General features: G+C 51.5%; 1 protein-coding gene across 3 annotated transcripts in view; it reads right to left on the bottom strand.

Moving 5' to 3' along the window:
* The window catches only part of Sulf2 (sulfatase 2), an 83,081-nt gene that overhangs the window by 34,308 nt on the left and 34,378 nt on the right, over positions 1-14,395 (bottom strand). For all 3 annotated transcript variants that reach the window (XM_051186129.1, XM_051186139.1, XM_051186120.1), the window contains exon 3: positions 10,042-10,281. In XM_051186129.1, coding sequence (XP_051042086.1) covers positions 10,042-10,281 — 240 coding nt within the window. The remainder of the gene's footprint in view (positions 1-10,041; positions 10,282-14,395) is intronic.

Genomic DNA, 14,395 nt, shown 5'->3' with positions numbered 1-14,395 from the left:
CGCTACGTTTCTGTGGCGGATATGTTTTCTTTCCTTGCCCAGCATGCATTCAAGTGCTCATCTTTGTGCAGTTGGGGCTGGGTGGGGAGTGCTGACGACTCCCCCAAGAAGAGTCGGATAGGTCTGGAAAGTTCTCAAGCTGTGTGTACTGTGTTTTAGACAGAGACAAGTGCAAATGTCGCAGAGCAGGAATGACTGTAGCATGTTGGTAACCCTGCAGAGAGGGCCAGGGGAGGACTTCCGAGTGAGAGGAAGGAGATGTGAGCAGACAGGCCCACCAGAGAAGGAGCTGTGGGTTATCTGAAGAAGTCAGAACAGCCGGGGAGGGTTTTAACCAGCACGCCATTTCTCAAGGCACCCTCTGTAGTCCTCTTTGGGAGCAGGGTGCATGGCTAATCATCTGGGGAAACGGGCTAGACAGTTGACCAGGGCTGAGCCCGTCCTTCTAGGCTCCTTTTTTCCTACCAGCCTCTTCCCAGTGGTGCTGTTGCTATGGGGAGAGGCTGGGTTGTACGTCACCCCAGGGCATCAGGCCAAGGCTGGGCTGAGGTGCAGGGGGACCTGGACGGGGTAGCTTGTTTCTAACTGAATGCAGGCTTCAGCCTCCTCTGCAGGAATTGGCAGCTGCAGCAAATGACAGGGCCCATTCATTCCCCACAAACCTAGTTAGCTGGGAAGGAGACTCAGAGAGAGCTGAGTCATCATCAGGATAATCTGGCCTTGACCTCTCAATCCTGCCTCAGTTTCCCACGTGCTGGGGTTATGGTGTGTACCACCTTTATGAAGTGTTGGGGATCAAAGCCAGGGCTTCCTGTGTGCTAGGTGAGTGCTTTCCCAACAGAGCTATGTTGTTAGTCCTTTTCTGTCCCTCTCCTTTGAAGTGTGTGTGTGTGTGTGTGTGTGTGTGTGTGTGAGCATTCCTCTAAGGTATATATGTGTGCATGCATACCTATGTGGTAGAGTGTGTGTGTATACATTTTTGTGGGTGTGTGTGTGCATGAGTGAGTATAGGTGATGTCAGATGTCTTCCTTGAACCTTCTCCATCTTACATATTGAGGTAGGGTCTCTCACATGAACCCTGAATTCACAATTCTACCAGCTTGCTCTAGGGACCTCATCTTCTCTTGACACTGGGACTATACATGGGCTCACATACCCTGACTTTTCCCAGGGTGCTAGAGATGCTTTAGCCACTAAGCCATCTATCTCCCCAGCCCTCTGTCCTCTCAAGTACAGACTTGAGGCGGAGGATGGGGCAGAGGAGTGGGGGAGAACCCACAGGAGCTGTCACAGCAAGGCTAGAATGGAGGATCCATCAATGACAGGCAATTCACATCACCTCAGGGGCTGTGACACTAACCGAGACCCTCAAAGCTGCTCTCAGAGGCATCTCACCAATGGCCCTTTCCAATAATAACCAGTTTGTAAGCTCCCCAAAAGAATTCACACTTGGAAAAAAATTCCCTATGCCAGTCACCTCCTAAGATAGAAAGAACACCAGAACAGCCATCCTCAAGAAAAATAAAAAGCTGGGAGATTTATAACAAAGGGAGGTTTCAATAGGAAACTTCTCTAGCACATCTGTCAAGGAGACATGGGGTGGCAGTCAGGTGCCACCATGGAGACAGATTCCCAGTGCAGGCTGGTGGGAGTGTGGCATTTGCAATTCAAATACTGGCTGCCATCAGGGACAGGATTTTCAGAAATAAGGAATAACTCTTGGAAAAGTTTTGCATTCAATTATAACATTCCATCCTGTCACATCTAATGCTGGGAAACCTGCAACATATTAAAAAGCTGCCAAAAAAAAAAAAAAAAAAAAAAAAAAAAAAAACACCAAAAAACAAAAAACAAAAAACCCAAAAACAAAACCCTTCCTTATTCATATACAAAATAGACTCAAGTTCAAGAATCAGAACAAGCATAAAATAATGCACACAGATGAATGACTTGTAGTGAAGTGTAGAAGCCATGTGGACTGCAGAGCAGCCATCAAAGTCCCTTGTTCCAGGATGCAGCCAGCTCCCTTTATCACAGCCAGAGATGCTTTTATGGAATTGACCCCTAGGGGGTGCTGTGCTTCCTTGAGAAAAAGGCTCTAAGATAGATGGCCTGGAGCCTAATCCTTCCCCTGGGTGTGCTTGGTGTAAATTAGCCTTGTGTCTGCAGAGTTAAAACCCAGTGGGCAGGCATGGAGGCTCACAGCTATGATCCCAGTACTGGGGAGGTAGTAGTAGGTACATTGCAAGTTCAAGGCCAGCCTGGCTACATGAGACCTTGTCTCAAACACCAAACACCATGGGCACTGAAGACTTTCTTTTTCTGTCCCACCTCTACTGAAGTCAGACCTGAGGGTGGCTCTGGAAGGGTGGACGGCAGCTGCTTGTGAGAGGTGAACATGTGAGCCATACTGGGTCTCTCCAGATACCTGCTCTTAACCCTGGTATCTGCTCTCATCCCTGTTACCCAATCTCATCCCTGGTACCCACTCTCATCCCTGGTACCTGCACAGTGACCTTATCTGAACCCTGGCTTCTGTGGTCAAATTAAGACCAGGTTATAGTGGGTCAGGATACACCCAGGTGAGTGGCCTTCACCTGGGGGATCTGGCTGAGAGAAGACAGGGACAGGCAATGGAGAGATGGCTCACCAGCAACAAAGCTCTGGGATATGGAGAGCTGACGAGGTGGGAACAGGAGTCCCTTGGAGCTTCAGAGGCTGACCCCTGGGCACAGTTGATTTGGGACATCTGGCTTCCAGAACCAGCAGAGGAGAAACATCTCATTTTAAGCTCCTGAGTTGTGACACTTGTTCTCTACAATGCCAGGAAACCTTGGTGTGGCTGAAGGACACTGTCAGGCTCAACCAGCTACACCACACACCTAGTGCTCAGGGGGCTGAGGGCATTCACACCCACCCCTCCACGTTTTCCTCATCTGTGTGCGGTGTATGTATGTGTACATATGTATCACATGTGAGTAAGTGTGTATTGTCCATCCTCAGTCAGTCAGCTTTTCCCTCTCTGACTATTGGCAACATTTTAAAATATTTGAGTGTGTGTGTTTGTGGAGACAACTTACAGGACTTACCCCCACCACCATGTAGGTTCTGAGGGTCAAACTCAGGTCATCACACCAGGCTTGGCGGCAAGCACCTTTTCCCGCTGGGCAATCTTTCACCTCTACTTTAGTACCTGAGACATCTCTCTGAACCGGAAGCTCCCCATTGATGAGGCTGGCTGGCCAGGGAGCCCCAAGGGTTCTCCTGTCTCTCTCCAGGGCTCATGAGAGGCATGTGCCCCATATCTGGCTATTCTGTATGAGACCCAGGGATGACACTCAGATTCTGACGCTTCAGTGGCAAGAACTTTACTGACAATCATATCCCAGCCCCCACGTCCTCTCCCTCCCAGGGACTTTCTCTCTTCCTGAGTCTGTAGGACCTGGTCACAATATCCTTGGGGTTAATACATATCACAGGCACTGGGTGACCCCCATGTCATACCACTATTGTACAGAAGGAGAAACTGAGGCTCGGGGGGAGGGTCCCATCTTAGTCACAAGTAATGTTAGAGCTGGGGTCCCATACGCTGCTTCTGTAGATCTTAAAGGTGTTGAAGAAAGGGCCAGAGGCTTTGGGCTGAAGGGAATTTGAGGATTAAAAAGATTGATTTTTTTTTAATGGGTATGTGTAACTGCTTTGTGTATGTGCACTACATGTATGCCTGGTGCAAATGGAGGTAGAAACCAGAAGTACAGATGGTTGTGAGCTGCCATGTGGATGCTGGGAACCAAATCTGGGTCTTCTGTAAAAGCAGTAAGTGCTCTTAACCACTGAGCCATCTCCAACCTGTTCTTGTTGTTTCAGATGGTCTCACGTAGCCCAGGCTAGCCTCAGACTTACATAGACAAGGATGAGCTTGAACTCCGGATCCTCCCGCCTCCACCTCCTACGGGCTGAGATGATAGCTGTGCCACCATGCTTGGCTCAGCCAAAGGACACTGAGCTCAATACAAGAGGGAGATGTGGCAGGACTAGCCTCATGTCCCTTGAGGAAGCTGGGACAGTCTGGGCCTTCAAGGGACTGCATGATCCAGGCAAGGCCCGGATCCCCACACTGAGAGGCAAGTCCCCCAGGGGAGGTCTCTACTGCTAGAAGAGCCCAGATTCTAGGGGGCAGATGGGGGCTCTGCTGTCACAGGGCAGGCACTAGAGTGATGTGCAGCTGGGCTGGGGAAGAAGGGCGCTGTGTGCACGCTCGAGTGTGTCCCTGTGTGCTTGCATGCACTCAAGGGAAAGGAAGCCGGTGGCGACAAGCAGGAGGGAGGCCAAGGGCAGAAAAGGCTGCTATTGTGGAGGGGGGACAGCTGCGCCAGGGCCCAGAGAGGCGTCCAGGATAGCGGAACTCTCTGGTGTGTGCAGAAAGATGAAAGAGGCAGTGATGGGGGGGGGGGGAGGGCTGCCGGCCATGGAAGGGACCCGTGGACCCATTCACACTCCCACTGTGGACCAGGCTCTCTTGGGCCTGGGAGACACAGGAGGGAGCTCAAAGTCAGTCAACAAGCCATGTGGGAGAAAGGGCCAGAACAAGGGTTAGACAAAGCAAGAACCAGGGCAGGGAGCACAGACCGGGGAAAGGGTAGCAGCACAGGGAAAGGCGGGCTAAAGAGACAGATCCCTGCTGGGTAGTGTGGGGGCTCTGAAGGAAAAGAAACCGAGTAAGGAGATCGAAGAGTCCGCCGAGGAGAGGACGCCCGGCCGCAGACGGGGGGGGGGGGGGGGGGACGGGGACGGGGACGGGGACGGGGGGGGGCGGGGACGGGGGGGGGGGACGACACGGGACAATCAAGCCATGAGAAAGTTTCAAAGATTCTGCAGAGCAGTAAGTTTCTCAACCTTCCTAAGGCTGTGGCCCTTTAATGCCATTCCTCATGCTGTGCTGACTCCCAACAGTAAAATTATTGCTACTTAGTAACTGTAATTTTGTTACTGTTATGAATCGTAATGTAAGTATCTGCGTTTTCTGATGCTCTTAGGCCACCCCTGTGAAAGGGTCATTCAACTCCCAAAGGGACCACAACCCACAGTTGGAAAACCGTTGCTTTAGAGGGAAAAAAAAGTACAAAGGCCCTGAGGTGTGTGACGGATCCACTGACCGGGCAATGGGAAGGAAGCCAGTGGGTGGAGCGACTAACAGGGATGGAGGAGGCCAGGAGAACGTGGACAGGAGTCGGTTCTTAGGGACCCTGTGGCAGCAGGAGGGGGGTCTCTATCCTTAGTGGGCGGGAGTCACGCAGAGGAGCAGAGGACCAGATGAGGCAGCATAGCTTGCTGTGTGGAGGCTGTCGAAGGGCTGGGAAGGACAGACCTCAGGGATGGCAGCGGGAACAGAGTAGCCAGGGAGGAGGGGACGGGAAACAACGGAGGACTCGGGCACACTTTAGGAAGAGTGATGGCGGTTTCGGCGGACTGACTGATAGGAAGGACGATACTCAAGCATGGTTCTAAGGGCTTGGCCTGAGTGAACGGAAAGCTGGAAGTGCCAAGGGGGAGCTTGTGAGCAGCCCCAGAGAGGGGAGCAACAAACCAAGAGACTGACACATGGGACCCTAAGAGAGATGTCAGTGGGCGGCTGGACACAGTCCGCCGGGGCTACCAGCAGGACATGGAGGTGGGAGAGAAGGGCGATAGGAAAGTAATACGGTGGGTGTTCTTCTGACTCGGAGCCCCTTCAGGGCCAGGTACACATGTGCACACACATGCCTGCCTCCACACAGCAGTGACTGTCAGGGTGCTCCGTTCCAGGGCCACCACGGGAGGGCCTCTGCAGGTATCTGGGCGCCCAGGCTACAGTGTGGTGGCCTCCCACAGTGGAGGATGGAATCTGCCAGTGTCCTTCCCAACTGTGTGAGAAGAGTGGAAAGAACTGAAAACAGCACCCGTGGTGGTTTGACTTTAATCGGCCCCCGTAATATCACAGGGGGATGTTGGGGATGTGGCATTGTTGGAGAGGGTGTGGCCTTCTGGAGGAAGTGTCACTGTTGGGATGGGCACTGTATTCTCCTACGCTCACATACTCCCAGTGTCATAGCTGATTTCCTGTTGACTTCTGGTCACAATGTAGCCAGCACCATGTCTGCTTGCACACTGCTATGATGGTAATGGACTGAACCTCTGAAACTGTGAGCTGCCGCCTCAATTAAATGTTTTCCTTTATAAGAGTTGCCGTGGTCATGGTGTCTCTTCACAGCAACAGAAGCCCTAACTAAGACAGTACCCCAAGGGGAGCCCGACAGAGCCCAAGCTTCTAATGAACAGCCCACTCCAAGCTCCCCAGGAACATTCTAGAACATGTGTGTGGGGTACCACCATTTCCACTGAAGTCTAGCAGGCATGGAACCATGTGGGGACTGAACTCAGGTGGTTATATGGAGAGAGAAGGCCTTAGCTGGTGTCTCACTGATAGAAAGTGCTAGAAAAGGTTCTTCCTCTCCCACAGCAGTCTCTGGAAATCTGAGATCGGCATCCAGTATCCCCCCCCCCCCCACAGCCCACTGTGTCTTGTCAGGGGTTCACACTGGGGACGTGCATGCACTTATGTCTGTCGGCACAACCAGGGCTGCTGGTGGCTCACCTGGGCCGAGGCGGCCAGGAACACGTGAAAACAATGAACGGCGTGGGTGCTTACAGGGTATGCTAGTCTGACTGGATGGGAGCCATATCCAGAAACTTCCATTAACCAGTGGATATTTATTCGGCTGAAACCCAGCACCTCTGGCTTCAACCCTCGTCTGTCCTTCACAAACACGGGCCGTGCAAATGCAGGGTAAGAGGACTGAACAGTGAGCCTGCGGATCTTTTCCGCAGGATGCGGGATGTGAAGACCACGGAGCCAGTGACAAACAATGAGCTGGGTGTCTGTCAAACAGACCCATAAGGTAAGACCCACAGCCCGGGGGAGACTCAACTGTCAACAGGGGCCAGAGCTGGCCGCAGATCCCTGGGCAGACTTGCTGAGGTGAGGACTAGAGAGGACTTTGTGTCATGTCACGACACCCGACACTTGTGGCACTAATTACACTTTTCCCAACAGAGACCTCACGGTCTGTGTGCACCGAACACCAGCCCATTGCAGTTAGAGCCAAACCTTTGTTTACAGCGTGGGCTGGGGCGGGGATGGGTTAACCAGGTGTGGGGGATCACACCCATCACCCCAGCATTTGGGAGGCGGAGGCAGAGGGATCTAAGGTCCAAGGTCTGTCCTGGAAACAATGATTTGGGGAAGGCTGTGCAAGACTCTTGTCTCAGAAAATAAGTTACGTTCAGAAACCACTTTTCTTTTACAATTAATTAATTAATTCTATTTTGTGTACATGAGTGTTTCAATTACATGCACGAATGGGCACCATCGGTGTGCCCAGTACTCATAGAGGTCAGAAGAGAGCATTGGATGTCCTGGTTGTGAGCCACCAATTGAGTGCTGGGACCTGCACCTCAGTCCTCTATGAGAGCAGCTAGTGCTCCTGACTGTTGGGCTATCTCTCTAGTCCCCAGTTCTCCTATAGCCTTGAATCCCTTAGTGCCTAGAGGTTACAGGTATGCAGCACGGGGCCAGATAACGTTCTTTTCTTTTTCCTCCTGCCCCCTCTGTCCATCCGTCCCTCCCTTCCTTCATCTCCTTCTGGATAGCCTCAAACTCAATATACAGCAGACACTGTCCTTGAACTCCTGAGCCTCTGGCCTCCATCCTGGGAGCTGGGATTACAGGCCTGCATCACCAAGCCTGAGTGTAGCTTCATTTTTTTTTTTTTAAACTGGTTCCATTAGCTCCCTCTGCACTGTGAATATTGGCATCTGTCCTCCTCAATTCAGCTAACCTTCTGGATTCAAGGGCATCACTAATACAAACAATTAAGGACTGAGGCTGTGACTGAGAGTTCTGCTCCCCACTCAGGATCTGTTTTCAGCAGCACAAAGACCTATGTAAAGGCTACATTTCCCAGGTTCCTTTGTATGTGCCCATGTATCTTGTTTCTCTCCAATGGGAAGTCAGGAGAAATAAGGGACTGATCTATGGACCAGATCCTGGATCGAGGTCACCAAGACAGCAAAGGATTTGGAGTGAGAGCCATGAGCATCAGATGCCTCCAACAATCACAGCCAGTCAAGGGCAACCGACCTTCTGCCCTGGGTGCCCACACATGTATAAAAATGAACACGTTTAAAACAAATCTTAGCAGTGAGCCCCAGTCCACAGTTTATATTTTTATTTTGAGATAAAGTCTCACTAATTCGTCCCTGATGACTTTGAACTTGTGAGCCTCCTGCATCAGTCTCTCCAGTGGCTGGGATGACAGGCATGGCTTGGCAACTGATTATCACAGGTCATTCTTTTTCTGTTTCCCATGGGACTCGGACTTTTGCTCCATAGTAAATCGTCCAGTGTTAAAGGAGCAGTGATCTCCCATTCTGTTTGACAGAGGCTGCCCCATACTTCGGAGTTCCCATAGCCTTCTGTTTTGATCTCTCAGAAAGCTTTGTGGTGTGTGTGTGGTGTGTGTGTGTGTGTGTGTGTGTGTGTGTTGCCTATCAGGTGACCAGGCTGATGAACACCTTTGGGGCCATTATTATTCATCTGTTTCCACTTTTACATTTCAGTCAGAGCTGTTTAGGGCATGTGAGCCATACCTGTCCACAGCTACATCTTCTTTGGCTCACAGTATTTGTGTTTTGTTTGTTTGCTTGGTTTTTTTTTTTTTTTTTTTTGGTTTGTTTGTTTTTATTTTCTCAACATTGAGAGATTTCAATCAAAAAAGTTCAAATGTAGATATTGAGCCTTTCAACTTGGGGCTAGTGTGGGTATTATTTTTAGTTTAGTCATGAATGACAGGTGTACCCTCCAATAGAAGCTGCTCTGCTATGTCCCCGCCTATCCCAATTCCAGCAAAGTCAGGGCCTCCCAACCATCTGAAGTGCTGGCCCGCAGTGACCTCTAACTTATGCTTTCTGCAGAGACCCCAAACCATCAGGGCCTGCATCTCCATGTGTGTGATGACTCTCCCATGTGGAGGAGGCAGTTCCTACAGCTGACCTGTTTTGGGGCTAGTTCTGATGGTGGAAGGAGTGTGGTATGTAGGGAATAAGCTCCACCCAATCCCACTGGACATCTGAGGGCTGCCCAGCCCCAGGGGCTGCCAGTCAGCTACAGGAGGTGCCTGGCCTTTCCTCACTCCCACTCAAAACAACGTCACGTCACTAGGAGGCAGTCACTAGGAGGCAAGTCCTTGGGCTTGCAACATCTGAGCCGCATTATCTGGTTTCACAACTGACCAGGCTGCTTGCCAAGGTGGGGGATGTTTGTTTGGATTTTTAAATTCAAGCAAGTTCAGTGAGTTGAGTCTGGATAATCTGGCAAGGGTGAGGTGGCTGGACTGGGAGTACAGTGTGACCTCAGGCATTAGCCTAGTCAGTGGCCTTTCGAACTCGCCACAGTAACTCTGTCAAGTAGGCACACAGGACATCTTGCCTCTGACACACATATTAGTGGAGTCAAAGGTCTCTCACCATGGCAACTCCTTCGTCATCCTGGTTACTCACACAGTGGACCGGTGAGTCCCCAAGTCTGCTCCTTTCTGGCTCCAGCCTCAATATTCTGGAACCATCTCTCATCATGCAGATGGTCTCAGTCAAGAAAAAAGTTCTAAACAGCTTTAGAAACAGACCTCAAGCTTACGCAGGAATTATCTTGTGGCCTCCCTGTCAGAGAATTCACAGTCTCCATGGACTCCCCATTTTTTCAAAATCCCAGTTTCTTTGAAAGGGCCATTTTCTGAACTCACTGCAGATACATCTAACTTTGTGTGCATAGAGATGAACTTGGAACTTCAATGGGAAATGAAACCTATTCTGTGCATGACCCAGAGTTTATCTTGGGTATCAGGGCAGTATGGGTGCCACACCCAGAGAAGTTCATTGAGGGTACAAGAGGCCACCTGTCCCTTGAAGAGGCCCCTTAGCCATCTCCCCACCCTGGTCCTCACCTGTCCGGTAGCCTGTGCTGTTGAGGTACACGGCGAAGGTACGGCTCTCATGTTGTGCCTGCCAGGAGGGTGAGGAGCAGTTTTCATTGTTGGTGTAGGTGTTATGATTGTGGACGTACTTGCCGGTGAGGATGGAGGAGCGAGAAGGGCAGCACATGGGTGTGGTCACGAAGGCGTTGATGAAGTGTGCCCCGCCTTGCTCCATGATGCGCCTCGTCTTGTTCATCACCTGCATGGAGCCTGCAGGCAAAGGGCACTGGTGAGTCATGTGGCCTGCTGGGGGGACCAACGTGGGGGACTCCCAACCCTAAGCCTGCAGCTATAAGGCAGGTTTGGGAAGTCCAGGGGTGCATGGGCCAGCCCCTCCAGCCCCAACCCGACCAGGAAGGCCCTGGTCAGTCCCAGTAGACGCTAGACACTCATGTTAGGTAAAAACCTTGTTTTAAGTACCTTGAATCTAGATGCAAACCCTGTTGTGTATATAAACAGAGTCTTTCTGCAGGGTGCTAATATACACAGATTTTTTTTTTTTTTTTAAAGCAGCCACAAATGCAGATAGGGTTAAGCTTTGTTTTGTCTGGAGGTTTCCCAAGAAGGATCCACTGGTACAGAAGTCTAGTTCAGCCAACCCCCAGCTAGCCTCTGTGACATGCATGGCCTCAGCTGTGGCCTCCTTAGTCCATTTGGAGCCCATGTCCTGCCTCCCCTCACAGCTAACCTCTATGCCTATCCTCATCATTGCTGGAGAGTTCCTGGGGCCTCCCTCCAGTTCCCGGGCCTTCCAGCTTCTGGATCTATCTCTCTAAACAAGTGTGGTTGGCCTTTGATTATACACCAGGCAGCTAGGGTTCGTCCCTGGCTGTTCTTGTTGCCTAGCAAAGGCAGGAGCAGAGTAGGACACGTAGGAGGCAAGGAGAGGAGTGTGTGGAGGCCTACTGTGTGGGGACAGGGACCCTGCTGGTAGCACACAGTAAGCATGCTAAGCCAGTGTGGAGAACAGATGTCAAGCTTCACACAGAAGTCGGGAGCTAAACACGAATATCTAGTGGTGTCCCATGCATGACTTTCTCCTTTCTTCTATAGCCAGCCTCAGACTCCCCTCTTCCTTGTAATTCTCTTGTGCAGGATCTCACTATGTAGCCCAGGGTGGCCTGGAACTTAGAGAGCCACCTACCTTTGTCTCCCAAGTAGCAGGCACCATGTCCAGTTAAAATTTTTTTTTACGTCCGTCTGTGTGTCTGTCTGTCTGTCTTCTATTTATCACCCATGTGCATGCATGTGTGTGTCTGTGTGCGCGCTTGTATATGAATTCCTGCATGCCATGTGGAGATCAAAAGGTAACTTGAAGGAGGGCTGGTTCTCTCCTTCCACCAAGTGGGAATCAAACTCAAGCTGCCAGGCTTGGCAACAAGCACCTTTACTTGATGAGCCATCTTGCTGCCTCTCCTCATACCCCATTTGAAACAGGGTATCACTGTAGGTAGCCCAGGTTGGCCTCAAATTCACTATTAGCGAAGGCTGGCCTCAAATTCATGATGGTTCTCTTGCCTCACCTCCCACACTTAAAATGGTTTACTGAGGTGGGTCCTAAATCCACTAATGTCCACAGGGGAGACAGAAGAGAATACACCACAGGATACAGGCACTGTCCCACTGATTCCTGACCCAGAACCTTCCTTTGCAGGTCTGCCAGCGCTGGCACCAGCTGGCTAGTCCCCCCAGAAGAAGCCTTCACCCCTGGCAGGAGCTCTGTGTTTCAGTGAGGGCCCTGGCATGTCTTCAGGAGGGCGCTTGGACTCAGTGACAAGAGTGTCCCACTGCTCTGGGTCCCAGCATTACTAACCACCCCACGCCACAAAGCCCAGGGTGGCTTCAAACCTGCTATTGCCGAGGGTGACTTTGATCCTCCTGCCTCTGAATCCTGAGGACTGGGATTACAGGCCTCCATCACTATGCCTAATTTATGCTGTACTGTGAATGAAACCCACCATCTTGCCACGCTAGCAAACACTGTCACCTGAGCCACACCCCCCCACCTGTGCAGCCCTGACTGTCCTGGAACTCACTCTGTAGACCAGTGCTGGGATCAAAGGTGTGTGTCACTATGCCAGGTGCACGGTGGGGCTTTAAGCTCTGACTTTTAGCTTGAACACACCAGGAGCTCTGGGGCTGCTACACTCCGCAGCACATGCCGTGTATCCAACAGGTCCTGGAAACCTCTGGTTACACCCTGCTAATTGACCCGAGCTTTGGGACTACTGGCTTGCCCCTGGGATGGAGAACAGTGTCCATGACTGAAATTCCTAACACATGGGGAACTGCCTTGGGCTGGGTGTGTCTATTACTCTGCACACACGATGTGCAAAACTATTTTTCAAAGTGTCCTTTTCTGAACAGGAGGTGAAGCTGGGACCCTTGGTGACTGGTGAGGCCACATAGTGGGGAAGGTGGCAGATGAGAGCTCAGGCCTAGGCTTGTCCACAGCAGAAGGAAGGTGGTGAATGTCATCAGGCTTGGTGATGGTGTCTTGGGGAAGTGCAGTCTCCAGGAACTTTGACTGACTCTTGGCTTCAGCAAAGGCCCCTTAGGGACAGATGTGGTCTCTTATCGTGACATTGATGGGGATGCCACAAGGGTTCTTAACAGTCCCCGGAGATGCCCCTATGGGTGGGCTCCAGGGGAATATGTTGTCCACACCTGTTCACGACAGGGCAGGGAGTGGAGCTGTGATAGGCAGGTGGCCCTAACTGGCGTCTTCTACTTGAAGCAAGTGTCAGCTTCTCCTAGAGACAGTGAGTTCTTGATAACATGGACCTGCCCAGTGGTATTAGTGATGGAGTTGTGATTAGAACTGGAGAGGGGACAGAGCCTAGAGTCTGGTAGACACCATGGTACAAGCTAGAATCTTCCAGTCCTAATATCACCTGGTGTCCACTGACACCTGGTGGGCCACATCCGGTTAAGCTCTAAAAGCCCTTCCCTTCCCTCCGGTTATTCAAGCGACATCTGGCTGCTCCTGGGGTCAGCATTTGAATGCTGTGTTATCTGGTGAGCCAACCCTCTGCTCTCTGGAGCACATGTCACCACTGGACCTTGCCAGGTAGGTGATAGCCCTTTCCCCAAGACTAGGACCACTGTTTCCTACCTGGATGACACCCCCAGGGTGCAGCCAGCACCCTTCCCCTTTAACTCCCTTCTCATCGTTCTGCAGCCACAGGAACCGTGCTTTGTCCTCAAACCCACTTAAAGCTCCAGCACTATTCTTCCCTCTCTATAGAATATGGTTGCCAACACCCATGCAGATGTTTGTAGACATATAGACACGAGACAGAGGGATGCACAGAGACAGAGAGATACACACGCAGAGAGATAGACACACAGAGACATAAACACAGAGAGACAGACAGATACAGAGACTTGCACAAGCACTCGCACATTCATACAGAGACACAGAAGACACACAGACAAAGGTACCCAGTGCCACCACCCCTGGCTATGTGGCTCCTCCCTGGCTCACACTTCCCCCTTGGTTTGGGCTTGTGACCCCATGCTGCTGCCTGCCATCTTTCCTTCGTTCACCCATCCCACCTGCATCCTACCCATAGTCCCCACTGCCCTGGGGCCCGGGACTGACACACCTCATAGTGTGCTATGAGACCCTCCATGGTTTACGGATCTCCCAAGAGAGAACATAACAGCTGATGGCAGGTGCTCAGGGTCTCAGCCTTTGGGGACCCAAGCTTCCTGCACAAGCCATCAGACCCCCTCTGGAGGCTCAGGAAAGCACCCCCAAAGCTGTATTGACATGCGGCAGGCTTTGGGGCCACCTCTTATGTTTTAGGGCTGAAAGCTCAGGCTTGGCTCCATGCCTGCCTTGGGGGCACCATGCATACCCTCACCCTGCTTGGCAGGGAAGAGCTGGGGCAGTCAGTTACAGGAGTGTAACTCTTGGGGCCTAAATGACACAGTGGTCTATGCAGAAAAGCACAAACGCCATGCCTCCCTTGCAGACAGTAACCTGCTTTATTGAGAGGGCCCCCGGTGTTGAGCTATAAAACCCACTCTGTAATATGAAAACACATGACCTAATGGCTCAGATGGCTGACAGCCCTTGGCTGGGAAGACGCAGCCACACACAGGGAAAGGGGGCAGCATTCATGTTTCATGTGAAATAGCCAGCCAACCCAAACTGGGTCTGTCCAACATAAATCTGAGGACATACCGAAAAAACAGGCTTCGTTTGTTTCTGTGATCAAACCTTGCCACCACACAGGGCCAGGGAGAGGTTATCCCAACACCTCTTGGTGTGAGCCTCCCCTCCACCTCAGAGGGACTTAAACTTCAGGGCCACAAA

This window comes from Phodopus roborovskii, unplaced genomic scaffold, assembly GCF_943737965.1.
Source record: "Phodopus roborovskii unplaced genomic scaffold, PHOROB, whole genome shotgun sequence".
Classification (NCBI taxonomy): domain Eukaryota; kingdom Metazoa; phylum Chordata; class Mammalia; order Rodentia; family Cricetidae; genus Phodopus; species Phodopus roborovskii.
This window is presented reverse-complemented; position numbering and strand designations above follow the sequence as displayed.